We start from the raw sequence: 21938 nt of genomic DNA on the forward strand, positions 1-21938 counted from the left end.
GCTACTGGCAGAGGGAAACTCTTGTGCAGTGTTTTCAGAGGCTTCTATCTAATGCTCCCATATAATGTTATATAATGTTCCTACATACTACTCCTATCATATGCTCCTCTTTGATGTTCCTATCTACTAATTCTATCCAGTACTCCTACCATTTTGCCAAAAGGAAGGGCTAGTATATGGCACTCTCCACAAAAAATCTATATTTAGGAAGAAGAGTTATGCGAGTTAAGTGTTGTGAAGTGTGAAAAATGAGTTATGTGAGTTAAGTGTTGTGAAGTGTTATATGTGATGAGGTGAGACTGTATTACTGAGGACAAAATGCCAGCAGTCCACATGTTGGTTAGGCAGAAAAAAAAGACTGCTATTTGGGTCAAAAGAGGTCAATGTTACAACCACTAAAGTACTGGTTCACTACGCAGACATCACTCACCCTACCAATACCCAGGCAGATAGTACCAGTGATATACCTCTCTGGTTGGTGGGTGCCCACCAACTACTACCTTCTTCACATACTTTTACCTAATCAATAAATGATAAAACCTACTCTAACCCTTCACTTTCTTCAACAACATAAAGATATGCAAAACATATAAAGAACAGCATTTGCCACAGCTTAACTAAAATCAATATCCCAGATAAGTGTGATTTATAGTTTCAAGAGTGAACTTCTTTAGCTATAAAATTAATATTTCAATGCGTCACAATTTCACAATTAAGTTCTATTCCATTTATCATTATGTTATCTAACCAAAAGTGACCGCTATCAGATCAACATCTGTGCTCCAAGAATTATAATCCAGGTTGGTATCAGTGGCAAGCAAGATGATGACATCATTGCAGAATGAAGGTTGCTGACTGGTAGGTGGGTGGACCTGGTCCAAGCCACTAACACTGAATAGCTGGTAAGCACTGTGCATAATTTACCTAACCAGAAGGCAGGGGGTTGAGAAGTTTCTGATTCCTTGGGATCTTAGAGAATTTCAAGACTTCTGAGACACTAAACTAAGGGAAAACAATTTATCAAACTCCAAAGCTTGCATTTTTCGTGAGGAAGCTACTTCTGATAATAAATCTAGAAATTTAATTACAGTAATTTATGACAAAAGAATATAAGTATTGTACCTTTGTCAGCTGAATGTAACCATTTTACTGAGTTACCATTTTCATATTCTGAGTCATGGGAACCATGATCTATGTAAGGTTTAGAGTAACCAGAGTATGGCTCATATTCAAGGTTGCCATAGTCTATATCAGGTTCAGGAAAACCATAATCTGCATCAGGTTTAGGGAAGCCATAGACTGGATCAGGTTCAGGGAAACCATAGTTTGGATCAGGTTCAGGAAAGCCATAGTCTGGATCAGGTTCAGGGTAAATATAGTCTGGATCAGGTTCAGGAAAGCCATAGTCCGGATCAGATTCAGGATAACCAGTCTCTGAATGGGTGGCTGCACTGTGACTGCGATGCTGAGGAGTGTGATGGCTACCTCTACCCCTTTTCACAAGGTTGGTGAAACTGTGGTTCAAGTGACTGTAACTAGCCACTGGTTCAGGCTCAGGAAACCCTGTAAAAAGTATCAGAAATTGATAAGACATCAAAAATCGATCAAGCACAGTGCAAACTAATATGTTATTCAAACAATGATAAAGCAAAAGGGTTGTGTCTTGTCATTTGTGATAAGGCGTTAATTAGATATATCATCATTTAAGTTTGATATGCATAATGCACAACAGGGCTTGAAATATTACACATGAAGATGGACTACCATAGCCTTAAAGATAATGAATGGATAAATAAAAATGAGGAAATACATCCTTGAAAAAAAATATTAGTGAATTTGACAAATTATACAGATAGAAATTTTGTCTAGTTCACAGGCAAGAATAAGAATTATTTGATTTTATACAGTTTCATTCTGTAAGGCTATACTGAACAGAACAAGCTTCTGAATTCAGTTTTTATACTGTAAGATTACATGGAAGAGTAAGCTACTGGACTCAGATCCGAGAAAGGTCTTTGTATATCTGAGTCACCACTGGCATACTATCATTTGAGCTTCAAAGTAAAACCATTAACACTTAAAATATATATGAAATTCTGTAAGACGGTTTTTGTTCTTAATTATTACTACAGGGGAGGATGAATTGTTGGGTTTCCTGAGGGCTGCATGCTATACCCATGATAGGAGCCCATTTGTGAATTCATAAACAGTTATCTTCATCACCACGCTATGGAAGCCTCATAACCCTGCTTGTTCACTACAGCAATATCCATCCTCTTGAACAGTATGCTGAGCTGTGCACAGCAGTAAGCCCTAAACACCTTGTCAGCTTTATCAATGAGCACAGCAAATCTTGACTTTCCTCTGCAGTAAGAGAGGCTTGGAAGAGTAAATACCTTCTCTGTCAAGGAGTAGCAAACTTCACAATTGGACAAATCATGAATGATATATCTTTAGATGCAAAAGCCATGGTTGGTGCAACAGTCATGTTAGCTGTACATTTGTAAGTCCCCTTGGTAGCTCCCCAGGACAACTGCCCTTCATGTAACTCTGTGCCCTTCCTGAACTCTAAAACATATATATATATCTGGCCACAATTAAGAAGAGTATGGAATGGGAACAAGATCAGAAAAAGGGTAATCTAAGTTAATACCAATAAGTGGGCTGAAAGGAAGGTAACCATATCAATCTTATCCCTTGTGATTCAAAGTGAACAAACTAATGGAAGAAGGGAAAGGTCCAAGGCATTTAACCCATCTCCATTAACTCAAAGTAAACCAACCAACAGTGGGATGGAGTAGTCCAAAAAGACTGGGTCATCTTGCAGTAGGTTAGTTCCTGCAGGATTGTGCAGATGGAATCAATGAGCATCAGCACCCCCTGAAGATTTGATAAATTTCAAAAATCTGTATAATCAAAAGAACCAAAACAAGACTCAATGAGAGAGAAACTATAAAAGAGCAAAATTCAAATAGTATTTTTGCTTAGATGCACAAAAGAAGTAAACAAGAAGATACTGTACTTGCAAACAGGCATAGAGCACATGGGCCTCCTTATTTGGAAGAATCAATTTGCTCCTTTTGTTCTCCCTAACAGAAAATGAAGTTCTAATAGAAGAATACAAAGTGGAATGAAAATAAAGAACTAATGAAAGGTCCAGCTGAAAAAAGTGTAACACAAAGACATATAAGTCAGCTTATGAGTAATGAGGAATGTGCAGAGTGAATAAATGCATTATTGGATTTGTCAGTAGGCATCTAGATTTGGGCTCATGACACAGCCATCTTCGTAAGAGGAAACAAAACAATGCAATCCTCTCCTTTTGGTAGTGAGGTCAGATGGTAAATCTATGAGTGCTATATCATATCATTCCTAATGAGAGTAAGGCACTCTCATCCCCTTTCCTTACTGATAGGTAAAAATCAGAAAAGAAACACTGGATAATCAAACTAAGCAATATGAAGAATGTAAAGATAGAAACATTCATTGAGAGAGGAAAAAATTCCAGCCTAAGTTACTTGACTGCAAAAAACAGTTACAAACTACCTTCAACACTCAAATGTTTCTAAAAACAAACAAAATTGATTTTTTTCTGGTCGTCAAATGAGAAGCAGATACCACTTTCTCAAATTCAGAAAAAAAGTGTGAAAAAAAGAGAATGATTTAACAACTGTATGGTAAATACAAGTAGGAAAACAGGAAAGCAGAGAAAGGCAAAAGGGAAGACACTAAAATAGAAGTTCAAAATATCTAAAAGGCAATGTGAACTCAGAATACATGCTAAAACATCAACTGAGACAAATGAATATCAACAAGAAAAGACCACTTTTGGTAGTGTTTCCGTATGTATTGAAGACCAACGAGACCACAACTCTGACTAGTTATGGATAAACTTTTCTTATAATTCTGCTTTAGCTTCAACAGGTTTCTTACACGAATAATTAATACCAATAAGCACTACGTGTTACAAGGTAAGCATGTTATACTAACTACACAAGAATCTCAATAAGATGGATCTGAAAGGGCTTGGATTTGATTTTTTGGCAAATTAACTATGAAAATAAGTATAACAGCTGGAGTAAAGCTTTTAAATGAAGAAAGGTATTATGCAAATTAAGCAAAGTATCCAAGTGCCTATAGATGAGTCATACGTATGGCAAATATATTTTAGTTACCTTCACCATCTGTATTCGAGCCTCCATACATCTGACATCCTGGGATGTGTCCATGGAGATTCTTCTGCTCCTTGAGAACACCACTATTGGAAAGGACCATACAGTTTGCTTAACTAAATGAATTATTCACTTTAGTATTATAGACTTTGTGATAAGATCATTGTTTCAAATATCTTTTACATGATACAGTACAATCAGAAAAGAGTATCTTCCCCTGCCCATGCAATAATATCTGACAAAGGTTACTGAGTTAGTGCAAACATATAAGTAGTTTGGAGCATTTGATAAACCTGTTAGCATCAATACAGTCACCAAAAAGTTACATCTTTCAAAATATGCTTGATGTATCTTAACATTTTCCTGGTTCAAACAATAAATCTATGTCACTTTGGCCAAATCATAACTTGCACTACCAGGCCTACCAACTGTTCCATATGTACCACACTGCTGTGTGCTGACAGTTTCTGATTTCTTCCCATTAATACAGAGACTAACAGGGGTAAGGTCTGACTTCTCATCAATATAGAAACCAACAGGGGTTGAGGCTTATGCTTCTGATTGCATAGTATATACACTGTTTCATATATTACTTTATGTTCATGGCATTCACTGACCATACTATATAGCTCTTTAAAAACAAAAATGCTATTAATCTAATGAATTTTAGGATTTAACAGAAAACAACAGTAAATCAAAAGTAGCATAATGTCCTACCATATTCTTCCTTAAACTTAAATATTCAGAAGATTTAACAGCTCTCACTACATCATATCTTTAAATCAACTAATTATGTTGAGTGTGTACAAAGAATAATAATGAAAATGAATCAGAAGTAAAAGGCAAAAATAATGAATATTGAAAAAAAAAGGACAAGAAGTATCATATTCTGTTATAGTAGGTAGAATGTTAAAACCTATCAAATAATTAATGAAATGAATAGTACTCTAACAGAGAATATTACTATCATTATTATACTTGATCGCCGTTTCCCACTTCAGTGAGGTGGCACCAGGAAACAGACAAAGAATGGCCCATCCACTCATATACATATATGTATATATATATATATATATATATATATATATATATATATATATATATATATATATATATATATATATATATATATTTTTTTTTCATACTATTTGCCATTTCCCGCGATAGCGAGGTAGCATTAAGAACAGAGGACTGGGCCTTTTTTGGAATATCCTCACCTGGCCCCCTCTGTTCCTTCTTTTGGAAAATTAAAAAAAAAAAAAGAGAGAGAGGGGAGGATTTCCAGCCCCCCGCTCCCTCCCCTTTTAGTCGCCTTCTACGACACGCAGGGAATACGTGGGATGTATTCTTAATCCCCTATCCCCAGGGATAATATATATATATATATATATATCTTTCTTTCTTTCATACTATTCGCCATTTCCCGCATTAGCGAGGTAGCGTCAAGAACAGAGGACTGGGCCCCTGAGGGAACATCCCCACGTGGCCCCCTTCTCTGTTCCTTCTTTTGGAAAATTAAAAAAAAAAAAATGAGAGGGGAGGATTTCCAGCCCCCCGCTCCCTTCCCTTTTAGTCGCCTTCTACGACACGCAGGGAATACGTGGGAAGTATTCTTTCTCCCCTATCCCCTATATATATATATATATATATATATATATATATATATATATATATATATGATTTGGTAAACAGAGAAGAGGTAGTAAAAGCTTTGCGGAAGATGAAAGCCAGCAAGGCAGGAGGTTTGGATGGTACTGCAGTGGAATTTATTAAAAAAGGGGGTGACTGTATTATTGACTGGTTGGTAAGGTTATTTAATGTATGTATGACTCATGGTGAGGTGCCTGAGGATTGGCGGAATGCATGCATAGTGCCATTGTACAAAGGCAAAGGGGATAAGAGTGAGTGCTCAAATTACAGAGGTATAAGTTTGTTGAGTATTCCTGGCAAATTATATGGGAGGGTATTGATTGAGAGGGTGAAGGCATGTACAGAGCATCAGATTGGGGAAGAGCAGTGTGGTTTCAGAAGTGGTAGAGGATGTGTGGATCAGGTGTTTGCTTTGAAGAATGTATGTGAGAAATACTTAGAAAAGCAAATGGATTTGTATGTAGCATTTATGGATCTGGAGAAGGCATATGATAGAGTTGATAGAGATGCTCTGTGGAAGGTATTAAGAATATATGGTGTGGGAGGAAAGTTGTTAGAAGCAGTGAAAAGTTTTTATCGAGGATGTAAGGCATGTGTACGTGTAGGAAAAGAGGAAAGTGATTGGTTCTCAGTGAATGTAGGTTTGCGGCAGGGGTGTGTGATGTCTCCATGGTTGTTTAATTTGTTTATGGATGGGGTTGTTAGGGAGGTGAATGCAAGAGTTTTGGAAAGAGGGGCAAGTATGAAGTCTGTTGGGGATGAGAGAGCTTGGGAAGTGAGTCAGTTGTTGTTCGCTGATGATACAGCGCTGGTGGCTGATTCATGTGAGAATCTGCAGAAGCTGGTGACTGAGTTTGGCAAAGTGTGTGAAAGAAGAAAGTTAAGAGTAAATGTGAATAAGAGCAAGGTTATTAGGTACAGTAGGGTTGAGGGTCAAGTCAACTGGGAGGTAAGTTTGAATGGAGCAAAACTGGAGAAAGTAAAGTGTTTTAGATATCTGGGAGTGGATCTGGCAGCGGATGGAACCATGGAAGCGGAAGTGGATCATAGGGTGGGGGAGAGGGCGAAAATCCTGGGAGCCTTGAAGAATGTGTAGAAGTTGAGAACATTATCTCGGAAAGCAAAAATGGGTATGTTTGAAGGAATAGTGGTTCCAACAATGTTGTATGGTTGCGAGGCGTGGGCTATGGATAGAGTTGTGCGCAGGAGGATGGATGTGCTGGAAATGAGATGTTTGAGGACAATGTGTGGTGTGAGGTGGTTGGATCGAGTAAGTAACGTAAGGGTAAGAGAGATGTGTGGAAATAAAAAGTGCGTGGTTGAGAGAGTAGAAGAGGGTGTTTTGAAATGGTTTGGGCACATGGAGAGAATGAGTGAGGAAAGATTGACCAAGAGGATATATGTGTCGGAGGTGGAGGGAACGAGGAGAAGTGGGAAACCAAATTGGAGGTGGAAAGATGGAGTGAAAAAGATTTTGTGTGATCGGGGCCTGAACATGCAGGAGGGTGAAAGGAGGGCAAGGAATAGAGTGAATTGGATCGATGTGGTATACCGGGGTTGACGTGCTGTCAGTGGATTGAATCAGGGCATGTGAAGCGTCTGCGGTAAACCATGGAAAGCTGTGTAGGTATGTATATTTGCGTGTGTGGGCGTATGTATATACATGTGTATGGGGGTGGGTTGGGCCATTTCTTTCGTCTGTTTCCTTTGCGCTACCTCACAAACGCAGGAGACAGTGACAAAGCAAAAAAATATATATATATATATATATATATATATATATATATATATATATATATATATATACATATATACTACCTCGCTATCGCGGGAAATGGCGAATAGTATGAAAGAAAATATATATATAAATGCCCATACATGCACATATACATATACATATCAACAGACTTTTCACATGCCCTGGTTCAGCCCAATGACAGTATATCGACCCTGGTATACCATATCGTTCCAATTCACTCTATACCTTTCATGCCTCTCATCCTCCTGTATGTTCAGGCCCCGATCGCTCAAAATCTACCAAAGAAATGAAAGTAATTACTGCACGTCATAAAGTAAACTAAAGTCTGACCTTTAAGGCCAAGATGCTGAGGGCGAATGCATGCTCTCAGTATTCATTTGACTGTTATAATTAATATCACTGGGATTACAACTTGGCTGGCTGAGCCAGGTTACATTTCCAGCCTCTGCTTATGTAATCATATACTTTGACCAAATTCAATGAATGTAAACCAGTTGGTTCTTTGAACAAGAGCTGTGGTATTGTTACCTAAGTTTTGTTGGAACAGCTGAGCATGAACTACAAAAGCTTTTTTTTTCATACATGTTCACCACTTCCTGCATTATCTGTTGGGATATAGGTGTGTAAATGCAGGTGATGCTTAAAGCTATCTTGAAAGTCAAGCTAATGACTGATGACATCAGTAAAATGAGCATTTTCTTACAAGCAAGCTCCACTTTCAAATTCAGGAGGAGGATTATCAAATAAGAATCTGATTAACTTGCATAAGCACTCAGCAATTTAGAAAATATAGCAATCTGAAAATAAAGTCTGGGACATAAACATCTACAAATGTGCATTTTAGCCCCTCCTCTAAGCTGAAAGTCAGTGATATTAGTAATGCTTTAGGATCAATAAAACCATTATTCATTTCAGCAAAATCAATATTTATGAACTCCAGGCAAACTAACCCAACAAATTATTAAATAACATGAAAGACGTCCTAAATTCATTCCTTTTGGATTCCATCCTGGTGTCACCTATGATAGAAACAGGTGGGAAACATCACAACTAAAATCTTCTCAAGGACATTACAAGCAAATTGTCATACAAAATGGAACTCTTTGATTGGGTTAAATGTTCACTCTCAACCTGCTGAAAACAGACCCAACCACAATACATAATAAAGTGGATCCAACTTTCAAACATCACACTAGCAGTCCCAGTAGTTAACATGCACAAGTGAAGCAATAATATATGGGGGGAAAAATCACTTTCACATGTATTTACAGCCAACACCAGGGAAAATGGCTTGAAATACAGCCAAAAGCTTGAAGCTTTTGCATTCATTTTTCTGGTGCTTCCTCTTATCATCGAGATAGCATGCAGCATCACCACTGGCAATGCACTGTATAGTGCTGGTTCTCAGACCACAACTCAGATACAGAGTAAACAGAAATACTAAGTCAACACAATACACTAAGTATCTCCATGGACAGGAATTTAGGAAAGATGGAAGAGACAATCAATAAATCAACTTCAGATACATAGGAAATCCCTCAAGAAACAAAACATCAAATGAGTGTTTGAGATGATTGACCAAAGAATTACAAACATGCACTAAAATTTGCAAAGGACATATAAAGATGACAAATAGTTGCAAGAGATCCTACCTGGAGGGCAACATTCTTTCCATGAGAGAAGGAAATAATAAAAGCAGACCTTTAGATGCAACTCACTCAGCAAAATAAAACAACCTGTAAAACAAAGTGAAAGAAACTGGCCATAGACTTTTATATGAATCTCAAGAAAAAGAAGAGCAGAGATATTAGGGACAAAACAAGAAATACTTTTATTTCATAAGCAAAGTTTAAATCAATCACCTTCAACTTATCAAGAGAGAGAAGGTTACCTAAAAAGATGACTGTTAGGATACTGAGTGAGACAATAAAGAAACATGCAGGGGCCCTAGGCAGGTGTTCTTTTTGCCCTGGTTATCATAAACACAATCCTTGAGACTGTACACTTTAACATTTTCATAGGTCCTCTTCCGTCTCTCTTTCTACCCTCCAGGAACAAGCTCCACAAACAAATAACCATCAGAATCTTCCTCCTACAGCCTCTTGAAGACCAAGAATATTCCTTGTCTATAGGATGCAGCAGTGAAGGAGAGTTAGGCTCAAAGAACATGGCTTTCATACAACCATCAGGGCTGGTCAGGAAGTCCTCCAAAGGAAGGGCTGCAACAATGATAAATAACAGGTCCTTTATCGCCATCCCTGGCAACCCTCTGACTTTCCTTTCAGGGACACAGACTGCAGGGATGAGGACTGAATTGAATCACACCTTGAAAATGTCCCACTTGAACCAAACCCCTTAATATGGCTCCATGACACAGGGAGGGTACTCCATACTGTACCACATGGCCCTAGACTTCTTGGGCCTGATGCAGTTGTTCCCATCTGTGGTGGTTTAGAGCAGAAGAGAGAGGCCAGTCCTGATTCAAGAGATTCTGTCCATCATTTTCTTTGCATGACTCACCGGGAAGGGTTTAGTTTCACTAGCACTGTATATTTTTGGCAGTATCTGAGATAATTTTCAAAACACAGCTGTTGCAGCTTCTCCATAAAAGGCACGATTATTGTGATGTCTGTATTCTGGCACTCAAAAACTTCTATGATGATGTTATACCTTCTCTGGAACTAATAGATCTGCCATATGCTTTCTTTCAGCAAAATGGCCAGTAGCTGAAATCAGTTCCATGCCTGTGATTGGCACCCCACTAATCTCTTGTGGATGCACCCACCATCCATATCCCACCTTAATGATGTTTTCAAAATTAGGAGTTCATGATGGTCATCTTCATTAGGGCACTATCTATCACTTTAGCTATGTCAAGTTTAACAATAAGGCTGAAGGCCCATGGGTCTCTCTGGCACCATGAAGGTCAAAGTTGTCATGCCAATATCACACTGGATTACAATGTCTTTCCTGAACACTTTATCTAATTCTCTTGAATTCCCAACTTTTCTTATATGGTAACAGGCACATTTTTCTGGGTGCCTTTTTTTGCTAAATGCTGAGGCATGGCTGTCACTCATGACATACTATGATACAGTTCCATGGAACACCATTTATAAGTCTTAACCAATCAGCACTCAGTTTTATGTAGCTGCACAGCAGCAATGCACCCACTACAACAAAATGGATATGACCCACAACAGTGTCTATTTGCTTCTGCAAAATGTCCAGGTCATGGACAGTCCACCACTCAGAATATCAAGGTCTGGTAGGTATTGCTGAATGACAATAATCTGTTTACAAACATGAGGATTTATCTACATGGATGCCACACAGACACTTATGACAGACAGAATTCATTCCATATGTGAAAGTTTGTATTTTCTTTGTATTCTGTAATACTCAGAACAAAGCTTTTGACTAAACCTTGTTGCTAATTCCTGTAGTAATCAAGATATTCAATTCTGCTGTATTGGTTTAATTGTCAAAACTCTATGTAATAATATTCTCTTCTAAAAATCTCAATCTAACAGGAATAAAAAATAACCCAGAAACAATGCGGTGGGAAAAAAGCATGAAGGTGGCAGCTGTACTTCCACCGTTTCGAGTCTGTTTCTATGAAATTATTCAAGTCACAAGTTTGCTGATACCCTAAATATACATTCTTTTTATGTTTTTATTAGAAACAGTGTTCTCTCAATAATGTAAAGTCAGAATCAGACCAATCTATACCTAGTGTCAGTGGCAGTGAATGCGTAAGAAAATGTGTTAGTAAAGAGATCGGGGTCTAGCTCAAGTAAGGACAATATCAAGTCTACCATTAGCATTCATGTTGAAAGATCACTTAAATGGTAATGACTTATTGAAAAGAGTGTAAGAAAAAGATGTTAACTCTTCAAAAAAGCTGAAAAGCTAAAAACGTTTGACTATGGTGAGAGTACTGCATCATATTCCTCAGATGCCACTGACTGACAACTGTCATCACTCATGTTTATATCCTTGTTTCTAAGATGAAAATCTAAGAATTTTTGGTTACTGAAAATAACATTTTCTTTGAAATGCTTTACTTAATCTATGTTCACTTAAAAAAATTAATTGTTTCCTTTATTGACTGCTTTTTGTTAGCAACAGTTCTGTCCATCTCATTTTCTAATTCAAGTATGGGAAAAAGGCTCCAGTAAGTGTGTGTGAGTTTGTGTGTGTGTTCCTTGACCAGAAATCACTATTCCAGTAGGCTTTTGCAAAAGTACATCAAAAAGAGTTGAGACAACAGTTAATTTCATGAGAGAACAGGATAATACAGCTCAGTAGAAAAAAAATAAAAAAAATGCAGACCACTCATTTTACTGCTTACTAGAGCCTGATTTTACCAGTATTATCCTCTTCCGTTGTTGTGTTGTGTTTTCATGAAAGCATTAAATGCACTGACACAAGCCATGGCAAGGTGTGATGTTAATCTTGTATTAATCATCATGGAGTATGCAAGATCTGCTTCATTAGTATTATCATAGCCATTTCAGCAGGTAATACAATTCAAACTGTCACATGAGATAATAATGAGTCCATAGCAAAAAGATGCTGAGATCTTAAGAAAATATGGTATGCACAACCCTATTCTGAATATGCAAAACAATATAATGAACACAGACCAATGAGAAAGAGGATGATGAAATTATAATGATGTCAGAAGATAAAATACTGACCTGAGTGGATGAACCAGGAGCAGGAGAAGAAAGAGAAGGCCAAGGTAGTGTGTGTAAAAGAAAACATCATAGTTCCTGCGTCTGGCCCAGCGGTTAGAGGTGATCCCCAAAAGAGCCAATAGTACTACCATCAACACCCCAGTTACACCTGGAACTATTGTGAATGATTAGACATTTCATGAATCATTACTGTAGTATACTGTAATACACAATGGTTTATCATTTCACACTAGATGTATTATCTTTTTTTGATAAGGAACTCATGAATATTCAGAACAAATCATTCTCTAACACATTCTTCAAACACTGTGGACCAAAATGAGAGAAAACCTGATTATGTTGAGCATCTTACAGAATGAAGACATTTTGTTTCTTTACTAAAAATGAATTATGAATATGGATTATACTGGTCATCATTCAAACCTTATAGTTATTCTGAAGCAAATAATTTTACACACATACTAATCATAATCAGTGAAAGTTAAAACATTTAGCAATATCAAAAGGGTGTCTGATAACCTACCTGTTCCTATGAAGAGTCCCAGGGGGCTCTGTGAATGGCAGAACATTCATTAGTGTTGAATGATAGTGACATACAGCAAGCAGGGTTGAAGCAATAACGCTTTGAAAATTAAATTACAAGTTGGAGGAATTATGCTTTAAAAGTTAAATTACAAATGCAAATACTTTACATTTTTTTTTAATAATTATGATTAAAAACACATTTGGGAATAGCAATTGCATTACAATTACAATTATCAACAAATCAATTATAATTATAATCAATTTCCCAAATTTGAAAAAAAAAATTGGCAAAAAAAATTGCAATCTAAGGTTATCCATTACTTATAAACAAGTGTCGCAAACTATTTAGAAAACAAAAATAAAGACCTTATTTTAGTAAAAGTTGCAGATGGTAAACTAAAAAACTGGAGGTTTTCAAACAATTCTTTACTGCACTTGATCAATAACAATGAACAGAATGGAGTGACACCAAGTTGAGCTCTGGTAGCAGTGTCAAAATTTATGGCAAAGCTGAAAACATGCTCTGATGGAGCAGATGTAGCAGTACACCCAATCGCCTCTCTCTCTTGAAAGGTTCTTTAGTGGACGCAAAGTTTGGGACACCCAATCACCTCTCACTCTTGCAAGATTCTTCAGTGGATGCAAAGTTTGGGACACCCAATCACCTCTCTCTCTTGCAAGGTTCTTCAGTGGATGTAAAGTTTGGGACACCCAATCACCTCTCTCTCTCTTGCAAGGTTCTTCAGTGGATGCAAAGTTTGGGACACCTCTCCAGTTTAGCATTGGATCACTTGAATATGACAGTTTCTTCATCTACATATTACTTCAACAAGACTCAGACACTATGCTCCCCTCTGATCCCCGTTGATTTTGGAATTTCATTGAACATTTTGGTATGAAGAAGAAAAGTCTGGGTCTTTTAAATTCAGGCATTCCTTCTGCTAGATCATCTTTGTTACTTTATCTCAAAGTTGATGTTGACCTCTCCTGAACTACCTCCAATTCTTCAAGCATTTCTTTGACATATACCAGCACTTGGTCCTTCTGCTCTTGTAATGGAAGCCAGTCCAGCTGAACCTAGGATCCAAAAAAAAGCCGCTGCTTGAACATCCGTCATTTCCATGTATGGATCCAACCTTTTCTTCACCGAGTCCAATAGGACTACCTAGATGTCCACAGAACTGTAATTGGGTGTTAAGAATATACATTAGATTCTCTAACGAGTCCAATAGCAGATATGGTCACCTTCCTCTGCCCTTCCACAACATCCATGGCCTCGTGAAATGGTTCGAATTCAATCACAAGCTCCATTATGGCAGAAATCTCCACTGGTACGATTTCTTATTGTGCTCTCTCTGATACATTAGATCAATTGCATTATTCACCTCTGCAGGCTTCTTGAGTTCGTATAATGTTTTGTATTGTTATCATCGGACTGATAATTTTGATTGGGAAGGGTCAAGGGATTAATAGGGTGGACTCAAACGGTTAATAATATAAAAAAAAAAAGTGCCACTTGCAAATACCGCTACCGCCATTATATTTTTGGACCAGTACCGCAATCGCCGGTACTTACCCACCTTTGCATTTACAAGGTTGCCAGTACCACTATCCTCCCCTTTCACAATTACATTACAATTACTTGTTCACAATTAATTACAATTACAATTACTTCAATTTTATTTTGTTACAATTACAATATTTCTGTAATCAATCGCATTTCAACTTAATTGCAATTACAATTACCCCAACCCTGACAGCAAGTAACAATTATGACAAGAGGTGGTCCAAAGGAATGGTATTAGTAACTTAATGTATTCCCATTATCTTTTGAGAGTAAAAAAGCATGACAGCTTCAGACAACTTTCCATCAGATGTTTCTAACATCACCAATAGGTGAATTAATAAACTCACTGAGCATGCCAAAGAATGTAATATTTCCCATTATCCTGGCCACACGTAACACTCACTTGACAGCTGTACTTTAAGCCAGAGGTTTTCAAACAAGGTTCCACAGAAGCTTAATGGGGATCCACTGGGTACTCTGTGTAAGAGACTCAGAGGATTCCATGGCTTCTAAAAGTTTGAAAATCCCTCCTCTAAGCTATACATAAGTTCATAGCAAACCTAATTTAGTATAAAGCATAACAGTCAGCCACTAAGATATTCTGTAAGTGAGCAAATACACTATACACACAAATACATGGGCCACAAAAGCATAAAACTCCCTCCCCGTCATTACATACAAACACAATTAAAAACTGCAACACTGACAAACACATATCTTAGTCTCAGATAACCACAGACGGGTCAGGCAGTCAGACTGGCTAGCAGTTGCAGATTTTTAAAAAAAATCGATACAAATGAGCATCAATAAAAAGTATTGCCTTACCTCGCCCCTGTAGGTAGCCAAGTTGAGCTCCGGGTAACGACTGCTGTAGTGGCGAGAGAAGTTGATGGCGTTGGCCATGTGCGCCCCCGTGTGCACCACTGCAACACACTCATGTAAGTATGGTGTGTTGCCAAGTGTCCACCACTGCAACACACATATGTAAGTATGGTGTTGTCATGTGTGTACCACTGCAACACATATGTTAGTATAGTGTGTCATGAGTGTACCACTGCAACACATATAAGATGTGCTTTTTATGTATTTACTGGTGTAATATAGCTTAAGTATGGTTTGTTTCATTTGTGCACCATTAGAAAACATATAAGGATGGTGTGTTATGACTAAACCAACGCAACACAAATATGGTGTGATATGCATTTATCAGTGCAATGTAAGCACGGTACAGTATTTTATTGTGTTTGCATCACTGTAAAATACATGTAACTTTGATGTCACATGCATTAATGCAACATATATGTATACACGATGTGTTGAGCACCAAAGCAACATACGAAAGTATGGTGCATTCATGTGTATACCGCTGCAACAGATACTCGGAATTTGGCGTGCTGTCATTGTGTTTAAGTGTAAAGCATACTGCAACACTTGTAAATATTATGTTGTCATGTGAACCAGTACAAAAGACACAATACATTAAACATGTAAATTGCAAACTCCAGCCACTTACAAAGGCTACTTGATGGTACAAAAAGTTCAGAAGGGGCACTACGAATGCTGAGCTCTTTCCTTAACACTGTACAAACAGGCTATCACATACAAATGATTAAACACACACACACACACACACACACACACACACACACACACACACACACACATATATATATATATATATATATATATATATATATATATATATATATATATATATATATATATATATATATATATACACACTCCCTGCCCCCAAGAGTCCCTTGTATCTTTACTGAAACTTCCACATAACTTGGCTCATGAACCACGAGTCCACAGAACGGGACGGTAGGTCACCACCAAGTGTAGTGATGTGTGTATCTCAAAGCTGAGAGAGTGCAAGGTAAATGAGAAGTTTTCAGTCTTCATAATGGTAGCCACATCGTGGCCTTACGAAAAGACTGTGTCTGATGAAGAGTGCCAGTTCCTCATTAGCATGTAAATGACAACTCTCGGCTATAAGGAATGCCTTCACCTGCTAAACATAAAGCACCATTGTAATGTCTGAAGGCGTTCTCCCATGGTTACAGAGGCCGGTACACTTTGCAGCACAAATTATCAGTTCAGGGACGCGTATATCCTAGTTGATAGATTACGACGAAAGTGCCACCATTAAATTGCTAAGAGTGTTTCGAGCTCATATTGAAAATGGGATTTTTATAAGAAGCACCTCCTATGCAAACAATTTAAAGTTCTCGTACAGTGCAGGGCAAGGCTTTGAAACAAAGGGATACTGTGCAGTAAAAGTATTCTGTAACAACTGCTAAAAATATAAAGAATCCATTGACGCCACTTTCGTCAAAGTATATGATTTGAAACACGAAAAAAAGGCCAACGGCGTAATTTTCTCATGTCCAAAGGTGACATAACTAACATCTGAATTCACACGGTGCTTGATAGATTTCTACAGAGCTAAATTCGATTTCTAAGTTTAATTTAACCTTCAAAATTACCTAATTTACGGACGTTAACTTTCTAGCTGATAGAAATAATGGACATTTTCAGAACTACATCGTTGCAATGTGTGGGGATATGAAGGGTATTGGATTTCATGTCTACCACCCGGTAACTTGATCAAATTCAGTATTTCGTACAGTGGGTAGGGCTTTGATGTAGCGGGTAATGACCGGGTAAAAACGAGGTAGAAATGACAACACAATGTTACACAAATACAGTTGTGTTAAGGAATCGAGTATCAACACAACAGGAGGAACGACTATGGCGTCCAGGTCATTTTCTAATGCCCTTATGCTTACCCTTAGCCATTCGCGTCCTGTCATCTTTAGGTTCGTGAGAGAGGTGACCCGGTATCACTGTGTGGGCTAAGGGTGGCCATCCTTCCATGGAGAACCAGAAACCTCAAGGAGAACAAGAAATCGCCTTCTTCCCAGAAGAAAAAGTTACGAGCAACACCTTCTCTACTAAGGCGTCCACATTCTAACGCATTGACGGATGAAGACATGGTAATCGTACCGTATACAGTATATGAGAGGTCTGCATCAACAATGCTGTCTACAGGACTTTATCTGTTATCAGTACCTAGTTATATGCTGTGGAAGCTCCTGTCGTTTTCTTGCTCTAAGCTTCTGAAACTACCATATACTCTTGCAGGACAGGGGGAACGTCTTGCTTGTACCTTCTTCCCATTCTTTCTACAAAAGTATAATTCATTCTTCTTGAATCTCTTCCTTTTTTTCTCGGAAAAATCACGAGGAAAAATGGGAGTTCTCAGGGAGATGCTACACATACGCCTGATCCTTGGAATGTAGAAAAGTGTTGCCAGATGACCGTCACACCTTTAGTGAATGAGGAACAAGTGCACGACGTACTGACTTCATATATATATATATATATATATATATATATATATATATATATATATATATATATATATATATATATATATATATATATCAATCAGATTTGCAGGAAGAGTCGCATGAGTTCAGAAACAGGGTTTAGCTAGGGAATGTACCCTGAAGGTAGGTACAGTTGGCGTGAGAATATGAGAGTTAGTGGGGATTGTGACGTTTCTCTGTTCATTTCACTTCTCACCTGATAACTAAAACTATCCCTCGTAAGTAACTGCAACAAGAACTAGTACGCTATATGTAGTTTATTTTATTTTCTTTTTTTTACTGTCACATCAAACAGACCTTAAGCTCTGATTCCGAACTGTCCTCAACGAATTGTAACACTTTTCCTTCTTAGAAAGTAAGGACAGGATTATCATACAACGTGTAATCCAGAGCGATAAAGTTGTTTTCCTTATCCATCTATACTTCTGCATTATTCTTCCTAGCGATATGAAGTATGGCCTTTAAGAACTGTGACCTCTCAACGAACTCCATCAGCCCTTTATACAAGGGACTAGAGGCAATCCCATTTGTCGATCTCCATCATTTAACTCCAGGATTTCTCAAACCTAGGTAGCGTAGATGGCATTGGTGGGTCGCGAATGACCCCGAAGATTAATTACACGTGAATTATCGTAGTGAGCTCACTCATATGCACTGTTGCGAGTGTTTGTAAGTAGTAGTGGTTAACCCTGATTAACAATGATAAATAGCACTCTGGGATGTGTTGGAATGATTCGGTTTCACTGATACCAGAGTGGAGTTGGAAATGCCTGAGAAGAACGCCAAAGGGAGATCATTAAAATATTCAGCTAGGAAGGTCGGGGAAATGGAATATCCCACGACATTGGTTGTAGGTGAAAACATGATTGAGGTATCAATACGTCCTTTCTTGACAATCCCTATTACCAATTCGACCCTTGATGACGAACTCCATCATGTTACTGCGACCCTTCTTGATACTCATCAAACCAACCCTTCTTGATCTCCATCATTATAACCACCCTCCTCTGTGATCTCTAAAATCATGACGACCCTTCTCGACTAAATCTATCATTAAAGGGGCTTTTGGTTTTTTCTATCAGAATTTCATACTGTAGCGGCCCTTCTCGAAGAAGTGCAAAATCATTTCGAGATGAATTTTTCAAACATTCAAATGTAAAACTTTATCACTGCAAATAATAAGTCCTTAGCTAAAATAAAAAAAAAAAATGAAATTCTATGACGCTTTATAAATGCACATATCTTCTTTATGATTTAATGTTACGTAAAGAGGGGCTTCGGAGTACAGATCTGCATCACATATGTTGGGAAGAGAATGGGGGTAGCCTCGTCAGCACCCAAGAAGTCACTATATAAAGTGGCCATGTGGCAACAAGCGGCATGATAAAGCATCAAGCAATGCACTTAGCAGCCACGGGGTTGACAAATGTGTGGCTGATACGGTATACGAAGGACTGCCACCCTGCGGTTTTGTTCTAGAGATAGGATGGCAAGAAACATGATACATTAAACGCACGCACGCTTCTTGAATTACGGTCGTCTTTTTATCTTAATGCTGAAGGCTCCAGTCCACATCAAGTCCAGGCCTTAATTGAAATATAGAGAGAATACTGAAAGAGAAAAAGACAAGGGAATTTTGGAGGCAGTAAAAAAACCTTTCTTTTAAAATGAGCCAGGTCACAATTATTGGGAAAGACATGAGAAGGTGGGGAGTTCCAAAGCTTCGACGTGAAGGGAAAGAAGCACTTATCAGAACGGCCCATCCTTGAGTTGCCTATGGCCACACAGTAATTATGCGATGCAGCAGCTTGCCGAGTATTGTAGATCGAGCGAAAGAAAAAGGAACACAACTGAAGGATGTAGATGAATGCAGTGTTAAGTCGTCAGCATATGAACGCATCTGATTATCTGTGGAGGAGGGGAAATCGATGGAAAAAAAAAAATAATGAGAAAAAGTGTTGGGGACAGGACAGAACCTTGAGAGACACCGCTGTTTAGGAAGAAATGGGGGGAATCTTATCAATCAACAACAGAGACAGGTCGGCCGGAAAGAAAGCTAGATATGAGAGAGCAAAGTGAGGGAGGGAAGCCAAAAGACTGAGGTTAAGAGAAGAGCCTCCGATGCCATACACTGTCAAAAGCCTTAGATATGCCAAGGGCACCAACACATGACTTCCCAAAATCTTTCAGGGATGATGTCCAGACATAAGTGAGATAGGAAAGAGTATCACCAGTGGATCTCGCCTTACGAAAGCCATATTGATGATCAAAGAGAAGACTGTGATTTTCCTCTAATGTTGTTCATTTGATGTCGACGATTCTTCGTTGCTGTCACTCCAACATGAATGCATGAAAGTAATTTTGTCTTTCCAGTTGCGACAAACTCATTTATATCTTACTTAGAGCACAAAGTGCACGTCCTAAAGATTCCTGTAACCAGGGGAGTATAACTCGGGGAATCAGCCAAACTCCTTCAAGTTAACAAAGCGTCCAAGAAAAAAAAAACAGCTGGGACTGTCCACAGACACTCAAAGAGTGACATTTTCCCCTCCTGGTGAACTTCGTCAGCTACATCAATTAACACCTTATGACTACACTTACGTCCCGATTAAGATGATTACTTTTAGTCACTAAACGTGTGATAAGAAATATAGAGGAACGTAGAGCAACGAGGAAAACATGGAAATTTATCAATGGCGTTTCACTAACGGAGGAAGGGTAGGGAATGAGCCTGACCATTATGTCATTATATGAGATAGAGAGACAGTGGGGCAATGACGTCTGTGTTTGCCTCCAAGCAATTTTTCAGATAATGAAGAGGAGAGAGGAGGGAGAGCAACAAAGAACGATGCAGCCGTGGGTATGAAAGGTACAAGTTTTGATATACGACATGTTTATGGACGAAGAAGCAGCTGAATCACACACACACACACACACACACACACACACACACACACACACACACACACACACACAACGTTAGAACAGTCGGGTGGACTACGGCGCTAGACTGAAAGTAACCTCTCCAGTAGGTGGGCATTCTGGCTCTCTCTGAGGGCTTGGGTTCGAATCCCACTCCTAACACATTTAAGGGGCTTCCGTTGTGTTGGGGTTATAGCACTGCTGAGTGATTCACGTACGGGCCCCGCATTCGAATCCTTGGCAGGGCAGTCGGCCCATAGACAATAGCAGTTGTTCCTCCTCTCCTCGTGGATGGTTATTAATGGGTACCTGGTTTAGACTGGCGTGTGTGTGTGTGTGTGTGTGTGTGTGTGTGTGTGTGTGTACAGCCACATAAGTGCAGACATAGTCACATATATACAATACATAGGTACACACACAAGCACGAAAGTACAGCCCTGAAGCGCGACGGCACAACCCTTGGGCCTGATGGCCCGGCTTTTAAACTGACCCTGAGGTATTAGGTCGCACGCACGGGCCGCCATAACTAAGGGTCGTACCGTTGTGCTCACGGGGTCAAACACATACGACCGCTACACACGGTACTGCAGCGAGTGATGCAAGTCGCGTGCGTCCACACGGTCCATACACTCAACGGCATGGGAGGAGGAGGAGGAGGAGGGTGACACACACACACACACACACACACACACACACACAGGCCGGGTGATCAAGCCCTCTGCACTAAGGGTCTATATCCTCCCAGCCACGCCACAAGCCCCCGCTGTTCGGCGTGATGGTAAACTGACTACCAGCTGATCATTCTCAAACACCGAAACACATTAATAGCCAACGCGACCGCTCCCTTTTTCCCCCCTGTGGCTACAGTTGCGCATACACAGACATCACAACAACAATCATCATCATCATATTAATACAATACGAGACAGGAGCCGGAGCTGGAAGTATTGCTGCTGAAGCTCTCTCATCTATTGCCAGACATCTAAATTTACAGATGCACTTACAGAGAGCCAAGGTGGACGAATGCCACCCCAGTCTCATGAACTGTCTTGGTTCATCAGATGGACAGGACACATGTATAATAAAAGAGTCAACAAAGACATGAAGTGAGTTACAATAATTGGTTAAGAGTCATAGGAGGGAAGGCGGCAGGTCACGGAAGGAGGGGAATCAGAGAAAGATAGACTCATAATGACTTCCTGTCTCTCCTCACCACTCATGCCATCTCTGCTAAGACGGGCA

The 21938-nt window shown here is 38.9% G+C and overlaps 1 protein-coding gene across 5 annotated transcripts in view; it reads right to left on the reverse strand.

Moving 5' to 3' along the window:
- The window catches only part of LOC139747339 (NADPH oxidase 4-like), a 134934-nt gene that overhangs the window by 24810 nt on the left and 88186 nt on the right, over positions 1–21938 (reverse strand). For 4 of the 5 annotated variants that reach the window (XM_071659530.1, XM_071659531.1, XM_071659532.1 and 1 more), the window contains exons 5-9: positions 15202–15299; positions 12808–12835; positions 12285–12438; positions 4176–4258; positions 1123–1563 (exon numbers count right to left, since the gene is read on the reverse strand). In XM_071659530.1, the coding sequence (XP_071515631.1) occupies positions 1123–1563; positions 4176–4258; positions 12285–12438; positions 12808–12835; positions 15202–15299 (804 nt within the window). Of the gene's footprint in view, positions 1–1122; positions 1564–4175; positions 4259–12284; positions 12439–12807; positions 12836–15201; positions 15346–21938 lie in introns of all 5 variants that reach the window. The other variant, XM_071659533.1, reaches the window with a different exon arrangement.

This window comes from Panulirus ornatus, chromosome 68 (genome assembly GCF_036320965.1).
Source record: "Panulirus ornatus isolate Po-2019 chromosome 68, ASM3632096v1, whole genome shotgun sequence".
Taxonomy (NCBI): Eukaryota; Metazoa; Arthropoda; class Malacostraca; order Decapoda; family Palinuridae; genus Panulirus; species Panulirus ornatus.